Below are 17,691 nucleotides of genomic sequence, written 5' to 3' on the forward strand. Positions count from 1 at the left end.
TGACTGAATTGAAGAAAAGGCAGTCTTGTATTTTGGATTAAAAAAAAAAAATGATAAGAAGTTTACTACATTTCCTTTTTGTTTTTCTAATGCACATACTTGTTTACAGGATTCATTATATTCCCCTCCCTGATGACATAAACCCTGTTCTGAAATGACCACAAAGCATGACCCAGTTCACAGTTCTAGTCCTCTGCACCCTCCCGATGATCTTACAAAGATGATAATGCAGGCAACCTGTGTTTTGCTGATTATTCAAAGCCATCTGCATTGCATTTTCAAGCTGTCCACATCTGTGTTAGATCACATAAGGTCAAATTTTTGAACAGAGATCATGGCTCATCTACAGGGGTCTTCACAGGAGTAGAACAAGGAATTTTAAGCAGATTGTTGGCCCTTTTCTTGTCCTTATATGGTGACTTTTAAGACTAAGATGATATAATGAACAAACATCTGATAGTCCTAGTGTTAATGTATATTATTTAAGTTTATATTCAACATAGTCATTGTTTAGTCTTTTGGTTCTTTTTTCTATAATAGGAGGAGACTTTTTCACAGAGGCAATTGCAGAGTGCTCACCAGTATCTCTGGGAGCTTCTCACTAGTAAACCTGTAGCTAAAAAACCTTTCTTTCAAAACTTCTTTGACTTTTATGATATTAACCTCCCTTTGGTGTGCTTAATAGGCCTCTGTTAATATTTGTGCTCACCATACTCTCAATTCTACCAGCTGAAGAAGGTTTCAGGGCTCAGTCCTTCATGGAAAGCATAAAAAGCAGGTCTGCTTCTGAATAGACAAGTATACATGAATAAGTAAAGCCTTTTCTCCTCTGCCATTTCAATGCTTGGATAAACATCAGAGAGAATTTGGTGAGGAGAAAGAACCTAACTGCAAAGCCCTTTCAGACTTAAATAAAGAAAAAGAGGTTTCTGACAGCTGACTATACTGTTTTTGCTTAGCTCACATTGAGCTGTGTAAAAAATACTCATCTTGTATATGACTTTATTGAAACATTTTTAGAAAATTCCTAAATAATTGTCCTACTCTGTCTAATAATAGAGGGTAAACTGAAAAAAAATCTAAAACAGGCCAGGAGTGGCATTAGACTAAAGCTTTCATAAGGCTGGCAACAAAAAATTGCACAAAGAGTGGTTTGCTATTTTTCATTATAGTAGCTCTCATTTCTGTTTTCAGTGTTGTACTCTTTAAGCTAATTAGTTTTATTAATGCATGGATTTGAGAAATGGTTAATGTGAAAAATGAATTTATATCTTGGACAGCAAATGTAACAGTAAATTATACATTAATGGGGGGAAAATCACCCTAGATCTTGCACATTTACTAGAATTTTCCATGTGGGGGACTATAATATGTTGAAAGAAACATAAAAGTCAAAACAGATTAACTTTTTAATTGTACATAAAGTTAACTTTAACTTTCATATAAAAGTTATGCATGCAATTTTTTGAACTAACATGGTTTGACTTAAACCCTACTCCCAACTGATTTTATTGTCCTGACTAAAGACTAGATCTATATTTTCTGTGCAGAAGAGGATCATGCTTTTAACCCCCAGGTACATGGAATAGTTATATTCATGAGTCTACAGTGTTGGATCAATTCTGTGGAACATATATGAAATCACAATATCTTTCAACTGTGATGAGTGTGGATGATTTTTCTCAATGGGATTTCTTCCATATAAAGACCAGAAGCTCTGATGGCAGGAAGCAAAATTGCAGCTGGTAACAGAATCTACAGGAAAAAAGAGAGAAGGGATTTTGCCTTTTTTTTTTTTTTTTTTTTTTTTTTTTTTTTTTTTGCAAATGGCTGTGGATAAAATTATTGTGTCTCTTTCTGTTTTGTATAAATATTTTGTGATTTTCCTTGTGATGAAAACAATATGATGCATATTTTATTTTGTAATTTGTAAACTGAACATATCTGAAATAACTTCCTACCTTTAAAGATTATTGCAGCTTTATATGAATGTTTGTTCTTGTTCCCTCTGTATCTCTTGACCTGTGTTTATGTTTGTGTGTCTTCTCTGGAGTGTGCTCTTTCTTTTCTGTACATGCAAACTTCTACACTACACGTATTATTATGTCTTTTTCCCCTGAAAATTGAGGAATGCTATTTATGTGAAAGTGATTGTAATACATACCGTTAATCCCACTATTACATGGTTGAAAATTAATCAGTAATTTAGCTATATGTGACAGACTAAGATACCATAAAATTGTATAATCTAATAGTGCTAACTGCCATATCAGTGGTTCGTTTAGTAGTCTTGTACAAAACTTCTGAAATCAAGTCATCAGCCATATTTAAGGGCCAAAACAGACAATGACATGACAATAGAGAACACTGGCCTTGACATTTGCAAAGGCTTATTTTTAAAAGGAAACATACATGAAGGAATTTAGACAGCTTTTGCCATGGAACCACTGACTAGTGTGAATAATGCTCTCAAATAGGTCATACTTGACGGAGTGCCAGTGAATAAAACTAGAGCTATTTTGGAAGCTAAGTCATGACATATGTCATCTAAAAGGATGGGGAAAGAAAGCCATCATGCTAAAGCTATATTTTTCTGGTTGACACGGCAGGTTTAGAATGTAGAACCAGAGCAGAAGCTGATATTGTGCTGCTGGTGGATGGCTCATGGAGTATCGGGAGGCCAAATTTTAAAACCATCAGGAACTTCATTGCCCGTATTGTTGAAGTTTTTGATATTGGTCCTGACAAAGTGCAGATTGGTAAGTTCTCATATGTTGGAGGGAAAATGGAGCATAACTGCTACAGAGACACATAATGACTGAGTAAATGGTGGCTTTTTTCCCAGGTCTTGCACAGTATAGTGGTGATCCCAGGACAGAATGGAATCTCAATGCTTACCGAACCAAACAGTCTTTGTTAGAGGCTGTAGCCAACTTACCATATAAAGGAGGCAATACTCTAACAGGTATGTCACAGTGCCAGGATTTTACTTTAGCTCCAATGAAAATTATTCTAGTAGCTGACCCTTATTTTTTTCCGTGAACTCAAATGTGTCTGTGATGAAAAGGACTTAACAGTTCAGCTCAGTATGGTTGGAAAAGAAGAGGTACAGCATAGGCTTATAAACTCAGGGGAAATGTGTTAGAAGCGGTTTTGGGTGATGAAGAGCTTGTGTTGCTGTGGAGCCTATGAAAAGAAGAAAGGTCAGTTCCATTTCAGGGTTGGGATGAAGACAACCAGGAACCAGAAAGAGGGGTAGTGGAAGTCAGGAGGGTGATCAACACCAGGTAAGAGAGCACCTGAATAGTATCAGTTGCTCAGATCTAGATGATGGGCTGCAATTAGATTCAAAATGCTTCTATAAGGAAATAAACAGTGGAACTATGTTGTCAGAATGAAGTCACTAGGATGCACTAATTTCTTTTACTATGACTATTATATGCAAACAGTTTACAGTGATGGGTACTTTCTTTGTGTCATGCTAGGAATGGCCTTGGATTTCATCCTAAAAAACAACTTCAAGCCAGTTGCTGGCTTAAGGCCCAGGGCTCGCAAAATTGGTGTTCTCATCACTGATGGCAAATCACAAGATGATGTAGTTGCCCCTTCAAGAAAACTCAGAGATGAGGGAGTGGAACTGTATGCAATTGGTAAGTACTCCATGAAGGCAAGGCCTGCAGCAACCCCCCATGCTCATCTGCTAAACCCACAGAGAAGTGGCCACATACATGAGTACATGAAAGGTTATTTGAAGAATGTGTTTAGGGACTTAATTGCATGTTATTGTGCTTCCTGGCCATAATTTCTAACAGGTTTTGCTTTCTTCTTCTCTTTTAAGGTATTAAAAATGCAGATGAAAATGAATTGAAGCAAATTGCAACAGATCCAGATGACATCCATGCCTACAATGTTGCAGACTTCTCCTTCCTGGCTACCATTGTTGATAATGTAACCACGAATCTGTGTAACAGTGTGAAAGGTCCAGGTACATCACATTTTCAGTCTATTTCATTCTTTATCCATTTATGTGCTTGCACTGCTAGTTCCTTTTTACTACTTATTGGGAACACTGTGCTAGCCGTGGGCTGTTTTTTCAGCTGCTGGTGTGCGGAAGTTGTGCAGACCACCTGGACTACCCTGCAGGACTCCTTCCTTTCCTTCCAACAGTGACTGTGTTGTAACTAACACAGCATGACATTGCTGGATGTGCCTTCTTTTTCTCCCCAGAATCATGAAGTATCTTAGTGTGTCAGCTTTTTATTCATTGTGGCATGTTTTTTGATGATACTCATTCAATAAGGAAAATTTTAGCAGCCCTGCTCTTTTCAAGTATTAGTGTTTGACAGCCCAAAACCAAAGCTGAGCATGAAAAAACATGTATGTTAGCTGATGGTTCTTTAGTGAAACGCTGGTGTTGAAGTGGTAAGCAGGAATTACAGGGAACTTGTTTAATCTTGAGTGGGTTAATATGAGCTATCTCTTCATGCAGTTGTTTTAAGAATTCCTGAGGAAAAATAAATATAAGCAAGTACGCAAAGTGGTTTTTTCCCTTTCTGACAAGATAAATGAATATCTTTTTAATTTGCTTCCCTCTTGCAGGTGATTTGCCACCTCCTTCAAATTTAGTTATTTCAGAAGTGACACCTCGTTCTTTCAGACTGAGATGGAGCCCACCTCCTGAGAGTGTTGATAGATACAGAGTTGAATATTATCCTACCTCTGGAGGTAGCCCTAAACAGGTTAGTATTGTATGTTCATCTTTTACAATGTCCAGTATAACCTTGGACTTCCACATCACGGTAAAATCATTCTGAATTTGTGCTGAGTAGGGTGCAAAAGCAACTTAAAAATGCTCCTAAGGTCAAGAATATCATGCCTTGGTAAATGTTACGCAAAATTACAAAAAACTGGAGCATATATATTATCGTGATTGTTTTAATGTCATGAATCCAGTCATAAAATATATTTCTTATAAAGAGTTGTCTTCTATTTCTAGTCACTCCTTTATTTTCATATTCCACTGTCATATATTAGTTCAAATATGTCTGCACCAGAAATTTTCTGACCATACTCGTGGGTAGGCCCCCTTGTCCTTTTAATGCATTTCCTTCTTTGTAGAGAACAAGACAGTGAGGGGCACAGGTTGTAAGAAGTGCTCAGATTAACACTATATGACTCCAAACTGTTTACTGCACAGGATGAAACTTATCTTGTGGTTACTGCTTCTCTACACAGAAAGCCAGTGGTTGGCAACTCTTGGTCCTGGGAAATCTGAAATGCTCATTACTGTCTTTGACCAAACAGAATAGTATCTAGGAATATGAAGTGTTTAGAAGAATGTAGTTAGGTGCCACTGTGTACCTAGCTCTGAATGTCCCACCTCTGATTGTGGCTTTAAATCTTATATATGGCTCATGGAGAGTTCAAGATTTGACCTTTGATTAAAGTTTGAGCTGTTGTTCCAGTGCAAACTGACTTTACAATTTGACTTCTGTCAGGTATTTCCGTTCTACTAGGTGCTTCCAGTGCCTTATGCTGTAACCATCTAGATTATCCTAGATTGTCCCAGATTTTGAATTTTTTCCCAAACTGGCCCCTTTTTCCTGGTCCTCTCTTTATGTTCTTTAATGATGTAGAAGTGTAAACCATGTGTGAAATCAGAATGCACTCTAAGTGATGCTAAGCACATCCAATGCAATTTGAATCAAGTGTCTGAGATTCCCTACAGCTTACTTTGCAAAAATGATGCTATATTGTCAGACAAAATGTATACAAAATTAGGACCAGACTTATCTCCTTGTCATTGATTCCTGTAGTTTCACAAGGAATGATTGCTTTTCTTAGAGATAAAATTACAAAAATATTTTTCTTACAGTGATTAACATTGCTTCTCTTACAGTTTTATGTAAGTAGGATGGAAAGAACAACAGTTCTGAAAGATCTGCAACCTGAAACAGAATATGTGGTTAACGTGTTTTCTGTGGTAGAAGACGAAAGCAGTGAACCTCTGATCGGCAGGGAAACAACTTGTAAGTTAGAAATGGGTCTTGAAAAACATGTTAACAACCAGTTTGGCACCTGGGGAGCTGTCCAGTAGAACTTTCAGCACTACAGATTTTCTTAGCAGAAGTAAAATATTTAATTTGAATTACCAAACTGTATTGTGTTACTCTGGTTGTCCAGACCTTGTTGTCTCGAAGACTTCAGCAAAGTGAAGCTACAATGTGGTAGAAAATATTAGTCCCAGCTTCTTTCTAGGGTCATAAAGCATGGCTGTACAAAACTAGAACAACAGACATGAATTACAAGACTGAGTTTATGAATTCCTGAAATCTGATAAAAAACAAATTGTTTATGCTACATAATTAATTCCTGCTACTGCCAGACAGAATTATTTCAAATTAACAAAAGCTAATTCAACACAATTATGCCACTTCTATGAGTTATAACTCAGCTATGTTTCTCCTACGAGCTGTCTACATGGATTTCAGGTACATTTATGCTGTACGCACCATAGAATGACTCTTCTGCCTCTTTAATAATATTGAATGTCTGCTGTTCATTTCACTTCTTAATTTTGTATTAGGCTTGTCAAAAAAATCCTTAAAATGTACATAATTTTTATGAAGTCTGGTTTCATGGAAACTTTTCATTTATTTAGTAATTTGAGAAATATAGAAAACAAAAAGAGAGGACAAAAATCCTCTTTATACAGATCCCAAGACAGTAATGCTGTTTCATATTAGAATTTTCAATGTTAAATGTTGACTAAAAGGAGTTAATGTGCCTTTTACAAGATTAAAATGTTCCAGTGCTGACTTGTAAGAGTTTTAGCTGTGTAAGTAAAAAATCTGTGGCCACATTCAAAACAGTATTACCATTACCTCATTCTTAAACTAAGGATTTAAATACCTCCGTTTGCAGATCGCCTCTACTACCCCTAACATGCCCTAATACCCATGTGCAATATTCTCAGTGGTATGAATTGTGATATAAAATATTAAGAAGCTGAATGAAATAAACTACTATGTATTTTTTATTTGACAGTGCCAATCTCTTCAGTTAGAAACTTGAATGTTTATGACATTGGATCAACTTACATGCGAGTGAGATGGGAACCTCTCAATGGGGCTACTGGCTATTTGTTAACATATGAACCTGTGAATGCTACAGTCCCAGCCACAGAGAAAGAGGTAAGAGAATTTGTCTTTGCTACCTGTTCTCTACCAAAAATAAATTAAGAAAAAATGTTAGAGTATCATAATGGTCAAAAGACTGGCATGTACATCTTGAAGTGCAGTGAACTTACTGGGATATTATATACAATGACATCAGTCAGGAAACTGTAAATATACTGTGAATCTCACAAACAAAATTCCCTTGAAGTTAAATCATTGTTTGCTTTTCTGCCGTTGCTTTCTTCAGTTTTTAAACATGGTGTGTTATTTTTCATGCGCAGATGCGTGTGGGACCGTCAGTGAACGAGGTGCAGCTGGTAGATCTCATCCCCAACACTGAGTACACTTTAACAGCTTACGTATTGTTTGGTGATATGCAGAGTGACCCACTCACCACACAGGAAGTGACATGTATGGACATCCTTATTTTTGTTTTGTTATTGCTTCAGCAACACCTAATTTTAATTTCATGCAACAGTCTTTATATAATCTGTTTAATTTAGAAGATCATGTTAACCATGTTTTATGTATTTTCTAACACTTGCATATTTCCTGAAGGCCTCAAAGGCAATTTCATTGAGAAGGGTCCAGCTACTAAAAGGGGAACAATATAATTTTTAACTTGAATAATGAAGGAAACCTTGAGATCACAGTGTTTTTAAAAGGTTTCAATTTTGCTTGTATTAATTTAGAAACCTTGTTCCCGAATTCAGACATCCTCTTAAGCATAGAGAATACTAAAGAAGCATGCTACATCAAGAAAAAAATAGATCTAAAAATGGTTTCCTTCTTTATACATTTCCTTAAACATTTCCTGTAGACAAAGGCATGCTTCTGGTCTAGATGCATGCAGCATGGCTACTTTTATGTTCTCAAAATTTTTAAACCATTGACTGTAGATGAAAATTGGCTATTGTCACCAAATGTTATGGTCTTAATCCCTGATACCTCTGGAAGTATAGCACTCATAAGTTACAAAGGTGAAACTACCATAGTTTATAGCTATTTTGCTCATTGCTGGGAAAATAAGCTTTTGAACTGTCTTATCTAGTGCCCAGGACAATCAACTTGTCAGAAAGTGGTTGTTTCCATTCACTGAAAAGACTTTAACTGAAAGACATAAAGAGAATTCACTTCCATCTAAGAGAGATCTGTACCTCTGCTATGAATAGCATTCACTGACTATTGACATTTTTTTTACAGTACCTTTGCCTGGACCCAGAGGTTTAAAAATTCAGGATGTTACTCACAGCACCATGAATGTCGTTTGGGATCCTGCCCCAGGAAAAGTTCGAAAATACATCCTAAGATATAAAATAGCTGATGATGCTGATGTAAAGGAGGTAAATTTTTTAAAGAACTAGGAAAGTTTTATTTTGAGAAGCTAGATTACTAAAATAACAGTAAAGGTAGTATTATAACTCACCAGTGAGAGTAAAGTACATCAGTTCATAGTGATTGCAGTCAAGAAAGTGTATGGATTTCTTCGAAACTGAATGAGCACAAGATAGATTTCTTGGGTACTCCCTTCTTCCTCCTCCTCTTCCTCCAGGGAAGAAAAAATCCTTAAACTGACTGGAAAATTTTCATGTTTTGGTAAAGAGCCATTTCTATGCTCTCCTTAAATGTCATACTACCAAGGTCTAAGAATAGCTTACAATTAAGAGGACAGGATAGTGGAATAAAAGTATGTTAGCCTCTTTGCCTGACAGAACATGAGTGAGCATTGTTAGAGATGTCTTCTAGTTATGTACAAGTTTACCTTAATTGTGCTGCTAGGCATAAACCAGCTCTTGGAGAATTAAATTTATTTTTTAAAGGAACCAGAATTTTCCAAAGGTTCAGTCTGCATCCTTGTTTCCAGAGGAATAAAGCAGTGAATGATCCACAAGGACTATATGTATCTGATATAATATGTTTTGCAAAGGAATTTGTAGAAAACTCTCAATGTTTAAGTGTAAATTTAAGGACAAATGGTAAAATGTAGTGCAGAATACTTTGTTTTTCAGTGCAGGAATTTCTGCCATTAGAGCAAATGCAGAGTAAGAAATAGAGCAATTTACAATCCTTTAAGTCACTGTTTTTATTCTTAGGTGGAACTTGACAGACTCAAAACGAGCATTACTCTCTCTGACCTTTCCTCCCAATCACTGTACAATGTAAAAGTTGTTGCTGTATATGATGAAGGGGAATCCATACCAACAACTGCAGAAGCTGTCACTCGTAAGTTTTCCTAATAATCATTCTTGTGGTTGTATTTGTCTTATGTTTGATTTAAATGGTGTGTGTTGCAATATGTTATTTGGTTTAGGTGAAGCTCTAATTTAATCTGAGAAATACTTTATTTGCACTTGTAGCATTATTTGCAATATCATAAACCACAGAAATCTTAGATGACTTGTGTCTTACTGCAGTGAATACTGGCATTGCAGTCTGCAGAGAGGTGAAGAGCCACTGAAGCAAAACTATTTCTATTTAAAGACTGAAGGAGAAGTGTAGTTGTAGAATCCATAAGAAAATATGAGAACAGAGGAAAGGTTTAGCAGGTCTTTGCAGAAATCTAGGCAAGTGAGTAAGAAGCTGGGCCATATACTGGAAGATTAGAGAGACATGATCCTGCCTCTGATCCAAGAGAGTTTTTGCATCATGGGATGTTAAAGCAGCCTTTACTTTTAGAGAATCATAAAGGTGGGATTTGAATAACCTCAGCAAATAAAGGCAAGGAAATGGGGCTGCACAAGCTGTAAGAGCTGATCTCTGTACAAGAGGTGTGCCAGACTGAAAGGAGAAAGCAGCTATCAAGGAAGTTCTCATCCTGATCAAAGCTTAGGATTTAAGAATTTAGTTAACCATAAAAACCTACAATAGAAAAGAGTAATTTTACCTTTTCACTGCCCCTCCATCTGGTATGAAAAAGAAGAAAAAACCCATTAATATTCTCATTTTTTCTTCTGAATTTTTCTTTTGGTAGTTTGATGCATATAAAAGTGCTTGTGAGATTTCCTGCTTGCTGTTGTGCTAGTATTTGCTCTGTACCTGTGGTTTTGTGTGAATGTGTTTGTAAGGAAAGAAGACGAAAGGTCTGCCAAAGAAATTATTTCAGGTTTAATTCTCTGGTTCTACCTATTTACATATTTCTTCCCAGTGGCTATAATATTTTCCCTCCTTAACCTTCAGTTAACCTCTGTGAATTCTTTCTAAATAAGAGGCGACTTATTTGGCTTATATAAAGAATTTTAAGATTGGTGAGAAACTCCTGCAGGGAACTTGACCTGTCTCTATGGGAGCTCACATTCACTCCATATAACTCCAAAATGTAACAGCCAGGGCTTCAGTTGTTTTGAGTAGGCATGTGAGTTGTGGCCTCTGCTGAGGTCTGTTTTATCAGACAATGGCCTAATGATGTGACCTTATGAGGGATAATTTGCTTAGTGTAAATGGACCAGGTAATACTACAGTGTTTGACTGTTGTCATTAGAAGCATCGCAGCTGAGAGATGAATCTTCTACTTAATCTTCTAAATTATTTGTCTGAGTAATTATTTTGTTTAACTGTATTTATTTTGTAGTTATATTTTGTGGAACATTTTTCCTTTTCTCGTAATAGAGCCTGTGCCAGCACCAGTCAATCTCAGAATCACAGATATAACCACGAATAGTTTCAGAGGTACTTGGGATCATGGAGCTCCAGATGTCTCTCTATATAGAATAACATGGGGGCCCTATGGAAGAGGAGAAAAACAGGAGGTAAGAATAGACAGCCCCCTTATGTATTTGTGGGCAGTTTCTCAGAGGGTGTATTTTTAAACTCAGAAATGCAATTGATAAAAAATAGAAATTGGAAATTCAGTGAGAAGGTGTAGAACACATACTTACTGCATATTCAGTGATGTTACTGAGTAAAAACTCAGTTGTATCCCACTCTGTTTGCCTGTTTCATGTGTATGTTTTGGTTTTGTTTATTTATATTTTCCTTTTTTTTTTTTTAATTTCTTCACAAGACTATCTTAAATGGGGAAGAGAATAGTTTGGTCTTTGAAAATTTGAATCCAGACACATTATATGATGTCTCAGTTACTGCCATCTATCCTGATGAATCAGAAAGTGATGAGCTCATTGGCAGTGAAAGAACATGTAAGTAAATAAAGGGATTCTGCATGTTGTTATTCATAGTTATTGAAACAGAAAGCGTACACATACAAGAATTCTGAAAATTCTTTCTACTTTTTTCCTAGTACCCTTGGTACCTATCACTACACAAGGTAAGAATCTGAATTTCCAGGTACCATTTTATTGAAGGAAACTCATAGTTCCCTTTTTCTAAACTGTGATGAATGTTGACATTAAAAAGCTGAGATCATTTGATAAATATTATTGTGTATTTGGAAGAATACTAAACACTAGATTACCACATGTTTATTATTTTACAAACATTACAGTTTATGTTCCCCTTAATACATTCAGCTCTTGATCAGGCATTCATGCAGCCTTAAAAATAAGAATGAAGTGTTTGTCTCTGCTCTTGGGTGAGCTACATATTTATTCCTTTCTTTATTATGCTTCTCAGCCCCAAAGAGTGGCCCACGAAACCTTCAGGTGTACAATGCAACTTCACACAGCTTGACTGTCAAATGGGATCCTGCCAGTGGTCGAGTGCAGAGATACAGGATCATTTACCAGCCTATCAGTGGGGATGGCCCTGAACAGTCGGTAACTAATTTTGAAGTGCTTAAGTTATTCAGCCTTAAATGCAACCTTCTGTAAAGTAATCCATTGGAATAATTTCTTTTCAAAACACAACACTGTACATATTAATTATCTTTTACTTGAAAATTTATATTTGTAGTGAATAAGTATATATTCCCACTGTTTTTTCCTCCCCTTTCAAATCCAAGGTGGAACACTCTTAATTGAGCAGCAATAATTTTGGATGCATCCTGTTATCTCAAAAAATCATATAATCATAGACTCATTCAGGGTGGAAAAGATCTTTGAGTTCATAAACTCCAACTGTTTATCTATGGATAAAACTAAAATAAAGTGCGTCGAGGAATAAGTCAATCAGCATCTAAGGCTACAAGTCACAGATAGAGGTGCCAGGACAATCAATAATATGAACTACCATGACTACTTTCATAGTCCAGAGTTTTCCATCATTTTCATAGTGTAGTTCCCGTGTTACCAGAAGACTTTGCCACGGAACATGCTGTGAATAGATGAGACTCTCTCTCACCACTCTAGGGTCAGAATAAACTCACAGAGGTAGCAGTTGTAAAGAGAAATACATGCAAAACATGTGCTAATGAAGTATTTAAGGTATTTTAGATTCTTTTACTATGATGAAAAGCTGTAATGCTATGGAGAGATAGTACTTTAAGATCAGCCAGCTTTCCCTGTGTTGTCAGCACAAATGGTTTTGGCTACTGGCAGTCTATGCAACACAGCCTGGGAGTGGTAATTCAGTCAGGCTGTTTATCAGAAATGTGTGCTACTTAAAAATGCCCTATTCTTTAGTGGGAGGCTGTTGTGGTTACTGTCAAATGAGTCAGAGGAACAGTCTCAGATGAGAACCACATTAATTCAGCTCGCCTCTGTAATTGGAGATCACTCATGTTCAGAAGTATATCTAGGAATATTTACTTTAGAATCAATTGGATATTTACATACCCATTTTAACTCTCTTCTGAACAACATGCATTTGGGTTGAGGTAATTGAAATTTATATTGAGCACTCAAACACTATTTTAGTGAGAAATCACTAGAGAAATAAGGAACAGCAATATGTTTAATTAACATCTGTAATTAATTGCTGGCAGTGGAGTAAAGAGGGAATTATGATCATTCTCTTGAAATTTGTGCAAAGAATATGGTTAATAGACTTAATTGCTTACAGCTAGAATAGAGTCAAGCAGTGGCAGTTGGAGAAAACACCTCTATTTGAGGAGAGCACACAGAAGTCTCCTACTCTGTTCACAGCATTTAATGTCTCTTTGCAAATGACTTGCAGTCATATGATCATAATTCCTTGTCTTCTTTTGCCACTCTGCTATTTTATTAAACTGTAGGTGCTGGGTAGGCAGTAGAATAGTCCACAGCAAAATATTTAAAATATAATTTCTGGGGAGTTTTTATTGTCCTGTCTGACTTTTAATGGCCTCAGCACCAAGAGGAATCACAGGTGATCTGAAGACAGAAAAGAAAAGGTCTGCAAAAACTGCACACAGAACTGCTGAGACTATCATGATCATTTAGGGTCAGGTTTTGAAAGGCAATCAGATACTAAATGTAGAGGCAGCCATGATGGGATGATAAAAGCATTTGTGCTTTGAAAGGAGCTGTGTACACTTGAGTACAAAAAACCCCTTTGATTGTAAGTTAAAATAGTCTGCTTGTAAATTAAAATAATCTACTGCTATGAAATGTAAAGATGTGTAAATGCTTGCTCATTGTCAGTTCATCAGCAGATGACTGGAAGTGTTATGCCAAACACCTTAGCTGAACAGGCTTTGAAAATGTGCAGATAGTCTTAAAAGTAAAAAGAATGATAGCAGTTACAATATAATTTGTGCTGGTACAGAAGTGGGAGTTTATATATAATTGTAGTGGTATTCAAGTTTGGAGATTTTAAACAATAGTGGCTTTGTGTCTAAACTTGCTAAAACAAATATGTACTAAATATTACTACTGTTCAATGTCTACTGCCAGTGTCAGTCAGAAGAAAATTGCAGCATTGTGTGTGGAAAACACATCACAGTGTTTTCCACTCTGCATCAAATGCTTGTGTTCTTTACTATAGCAATAAGCACAAAATAGAGTATAAAAGGGATTTTAATATTTTCCTTTTATTTTGCTGCAGACTACTGTTGGGGGACGACAGAACAGTGTGGTGATACAGAAGCTGCAGCCTGACACACCATATGCTATTACTGTGTCATCAATGTACGCAGACGGTGAGGGGGGAAGAATGACAGGACGAGGCAGAACCAGTAAGTAACTTCAGGTCTTCTTAGACATCATCAATATACTGCTTTCAGAAGAGCTGAGAAAAGTTTCTTGTGGTGACATTCATCCCATCTGTATTTGTCATTTTTCCTTTGGTGGCTTTCAAGTTTCTGAAGTAACAGCCCCTGTCAGTCTACTGGTTCTAGAGAAGCCCTGGACCACTGCCTTTGACTGGATGCCCAGTTTTTACAGCTGAGAGGAACCCTAATCTAACTATGGAACTTCTTCCTCATTTTAATTTGTTTAATTGTTTTATGCCAGAACTTAGTAAACACCTTAAGGCGTCTGAGGGCATGTTACTCTCAAATATAAGTGCTTTTAAGGATCTTCAATTGAGATGGTGATCTTCATAGTGTGCACTTTAGGACTCTCCCATTTTATATTGATGCATTCTTTTGATCCTTCTATAGAAATCACAGATTTGCTACCAGAGACACTTCAGTTATAAAACCCATTTCAATGTATTAACTTAAATAATTATATAACTACAAAATTATTAATTCAGTTGCATTTATTTTAATTATGAGCTTGTAATGGGAAGTCAGACACAGCAATGGGTTTGGTGAGGAATGAAGAAAAAATTCTATTTAACTCATTGCATAATTCTAAAATAGTGTCCAGAAATAATTTTTTCTAATTTAGCGTTGTGGTGTTGGATAGAGCTGATGTATTCTGAGTGATGAAGATAAATAAGATTTAACATGAGCTATTAAACCTATCTTAAAAATTTTCTAAGGATACATTACAGAGGTGATCTGACAGCAAAAAGGAGACAACAGGGTTCCACATTTCTGACATCTTATTGATCTGTTTCAGAACCTCTCACCACTGTGAAGAACTTGCTAGTTTATGACCCAACCACCAGTACTCTGAATGTTCGATGGGATCATGCAGAAGGAAGTCCTCGCCAGTACAAAGTGTTTTATGGACCTACAGCTGGAGGTGCAGAGGAAATGGTAAATTCTTTATGTGGATCTCACTAACCATCTCAGATAAATTACACCTCATGGGGGTGGTGAGAGAAATGCTGCTGGGTGAAGTAGGTCTTGTTTGCCTATGCGCTTTTTTTTTTTTCTGTTCATAGCCCCCCTGGAAAAAATTCGCAGCAGCTTCATGAAAGTTCCTCCCATATGTATTACAGATGTTTGATTTCAAATAATAGGCCATCAGTGATTAGTTCTTAGCATGGGATTTAGTACCACACACAAGTTTTTGTTTCTTTATCCCTAGGGCAGTGTGTGTGAATGTAAAGCTGACTTCAGGGTGTACAAAAGCTTAAAAAGTTGGCAAACTTCATTTCTTCCATCTTTACTGCTAAGAAGTCATGTGACTGTAGGCTTCAATGGTATTGGTGGAATGAGAAAAATCCATATTCTAATCTCCCGAAATTATTTAATTGCTAAAGAGCTAAAAGAATCCTGAAAATACAAAACCCTTGCTGCAGACTGGGAAATATTGTTTCCTAGTTGTGTTTCTTTTTCTACATCAGTGCAATTCAATGTGCACATGAAATGAGTTGTATATGAATGCCATTGTTTCAATAGCAACTAAGGTGCTACTGATGACAAATATTCTTAGGTGCTGTGGAGTTTTATTTCCTAACATGAGCTGCTCATTATACTTCGTGTCATCAGCATGTTGTAGTGCTATGTAATGGTTTTTTTTAAACTTAGAAAGTGATATTTTAATGCCTCTGAGCTGCTAAATAGTAGACATTAAAGAGTTCACATCAGATTCTACTACTTTCATTAGTACAGCAGGATCTGGACCCAAAAGTGGAGAGAGCTGTAAGAGAGCTAAATAGGAGTGCTTAGAACTCATTTGTATTAGGTCTGAGAGAGAATCTTCTTGAAAAGCAGTTCTAGAAGATACCAAAAACCATGTTATTTTAAGCTTCACCTTTTGTAAAGTTTTTATCACATCCAGTCTGGAAATTAGATATGATAGGGGAGTATGTGATAAATAAAAAAGCTTAAACTATTTTTTGGCATGTTTTTGTAAGTTACTTGACCCTTTCTTTTTAAATTTATAGACCACAGTACCAGGAAATACAAACTATGTCATCCTGAGGACTCTTGAGCCCAACACACCTTACACTGTAACTGTGGTTCCAGTTTTCCCAGAGGGGGATGGTGGACGTACCTCTGACACTGGACGCACCTGTAAGTAAAATGGCCCTTTTCAAGAAAATGTTAGGATTTTTTTATGAATGGCCTCAGATCATTAGAAATTGATTTTACATTAAAAGTTATTTTTGCAGCTTTGTAACTTATTGTGTTTCCTTTGCTTATTTGTGTGGAGGCTTTCAGTCCACTTAATTGAGGCAAAGCTTAGCTCCAAAAGTTGTGCAGCACACTTAGTGTTTACTTCACAAAACATTTTAATTGTAGTGCTAGTAGAAATATTTGTGAACAAAGAGTGAATATTGTTGTTAATCCATGCTAATGTCCATGCGTGTACTTAAAATTTTCTAGGAAGTTTGGGCTACTAATGTCAGCTAGACCTAAAATGTGTACTTTGTGGTTATTTTCCACGCATATCTGATCAACACTAGGAAAACAGAGTGTTATGATCATATTTTCAATTTGCAGTACAAACATGTACTTTGCTGCTTGGTACAGAAGTTTGGGAAGACTGAACATGGAGATTCTTAGCTTTTTAAATTTTAGGCTAACAAAAGTAATGTGTTTATCTTGGGCTGAGGTGCTTTTCAGCTTCTTTTGAGCACTGTTGTAAATTCATTTAGAAATAGAACTTACACAAGCAACTTTGTAAAACTTCATTTAAATTATCCTTGATCTAGTGGAGAGAGGAACACCAAGAAACATTCACGTTTACAATCCCACACCAAACAGCATGAATGTCCGTTGGGAACCTGCTCCAGGTCCAGTACAGCAATATAGAATTAACTATGCTCCACTCTCTGGCCCAAGGCCATCAGAATCTGTAAGTAATTTAGCTTTTATACTGTTAGGTAAATGTGTGTAGAGACTATTGCTTCCTTTGATGAGTGTAAAAAATAACAGTAAACTCAGGCCAGCTGTCTGCCCAGGAGAGTCTCTGCAGAAAGCACAGTGTTTATAGGAGTCTAGTCCATTGTTAATAGAGGCTTAATTTGGTAAAATGAAAGAAATAAGAAATAATACTCTCCCATTTAAAACTCTGTATTGATGATTGAGTATCCTTTATCATATTGCAGATAATTATGAGTTAAATAATTTTTTTTTCAAGAGAGTCAGAGACAACAAATATTTATTAGGAATTATGTAATTAGGAAACCAAATGCCATCTGCTTACCCTAAATCATTACTCTTATATGGGGGTTGCTGAGCAGTGAAATCTGGATATGGGTAAAAAAGTACCCTCCAGGTGTGAAGTAAGAACTCCTGGATTTCTACAGAAATAAGTGCAGTTTTAAAGTTTTGACTATGAATGTACTAATATAAAATGAACACCCATATGGTACATTTAGATGTACATGTTTTTATGTGAGGAATTGTAAGGACTTTTTT

The 17,691-nt window shown here is 36.3% G+C and overlaps 1 protein-coding gene across 2 annotated transcripts in view; it reads left to right on the forward strand.

Moving 5' to 3' along the window:
• The window catches only part of COL12A1 (collagen type XII alpha 1 chain), a 99,355-nt gene that overhangs the window by 39,751 nt on the left and 41,913 nt on the right, over window positions 1-17,691 (forward strand). Inside the window, exons 1-19 of one of the 2 annotated variants that reach the window (XM_058021740.1) lie at window positions 2-1,745; window positions 2,610-2,759; window positions 2,846-2,965; window positions 3,486-3,650; window positions 3,839-3,985; window positions 4,600-4,739; window positions 5,900-6,029; window positions 7,048-7,193; window positions 7,460-7,589; window positions 8,382-8,521; window positions 9,272-9,401; window positions 10,785-10,924; window positions 11,179-11,311; window positions 11,413-11,439; window positions 11,745-11,887; window positions 14,034-14,163; window positions 14,996-15,135; window positions 16,212-16,341; window positions 16,983-17,125. In XM_058021740.1, the coding sequence (XP_057877723.1) occupies window positions 1,721-1,745; window positions 2,610-2,759; window positions 2,846-2,965; window positions 3,486-3,650; window positions 3,839-3,985; window positions 4,600-4,739; window positions 5,900-6,029; window positions 7,048-7,193; window positions 7,460-7,589; window positions 8,382-8,521; window positions 9,272-9,401; window positions 10,785-10,924; window positions 11,179-11,311; window positions 11,413-11,439; window positions 11,745-11,887; window positions 14,034-14,163; window positions 14,996-15,135; window positions 16,212-16,341; window positions 16,983-17,125 (2,409 nt within the window). In that variant the 5' untranslated portion in view covers window positions 2-1,720. Of the gene's footprint in view, window position 1; window positions 1,746-2,609; window positions 2,760-2,845; window positions 2,966-3,485; window positions 3,651-3,838; window positions 3,986-4,599; window positions 4,740-5,899; window positions 6,030-7,047; window positions 7,194-7,459; window positions 7,590-8,381; window positions 8,522-9,271; window positions 9,402-10,784; window positions 10,925-11,178; window positions 11,312-11,412; window positions 11,440-11,744; window positions 11,888-14,033; window positions 14,164-14,995; window positions 15,136-16,211; window positions 16,342-16,982; window positions 17,126-17,691 lie in introns of those variants that run through there. The other variant, XM_058021739.1, reaches the window with a different exon arrangement.

This window comes from Melospiza georgiana, chromosome 3 (genome assembly GCF_028018845.1).
Source record: "Melospiza georgiana isolate bMelGeo1 chromosome 3, bMelGeo1.pri, whole genome shotgun sequence".
Lineage (NCBI taxonomy): Eukaryota > Metazoa > Chordata > Aves > Passeriformes > Passerellidae > Melospiza > Melospiza georgiana.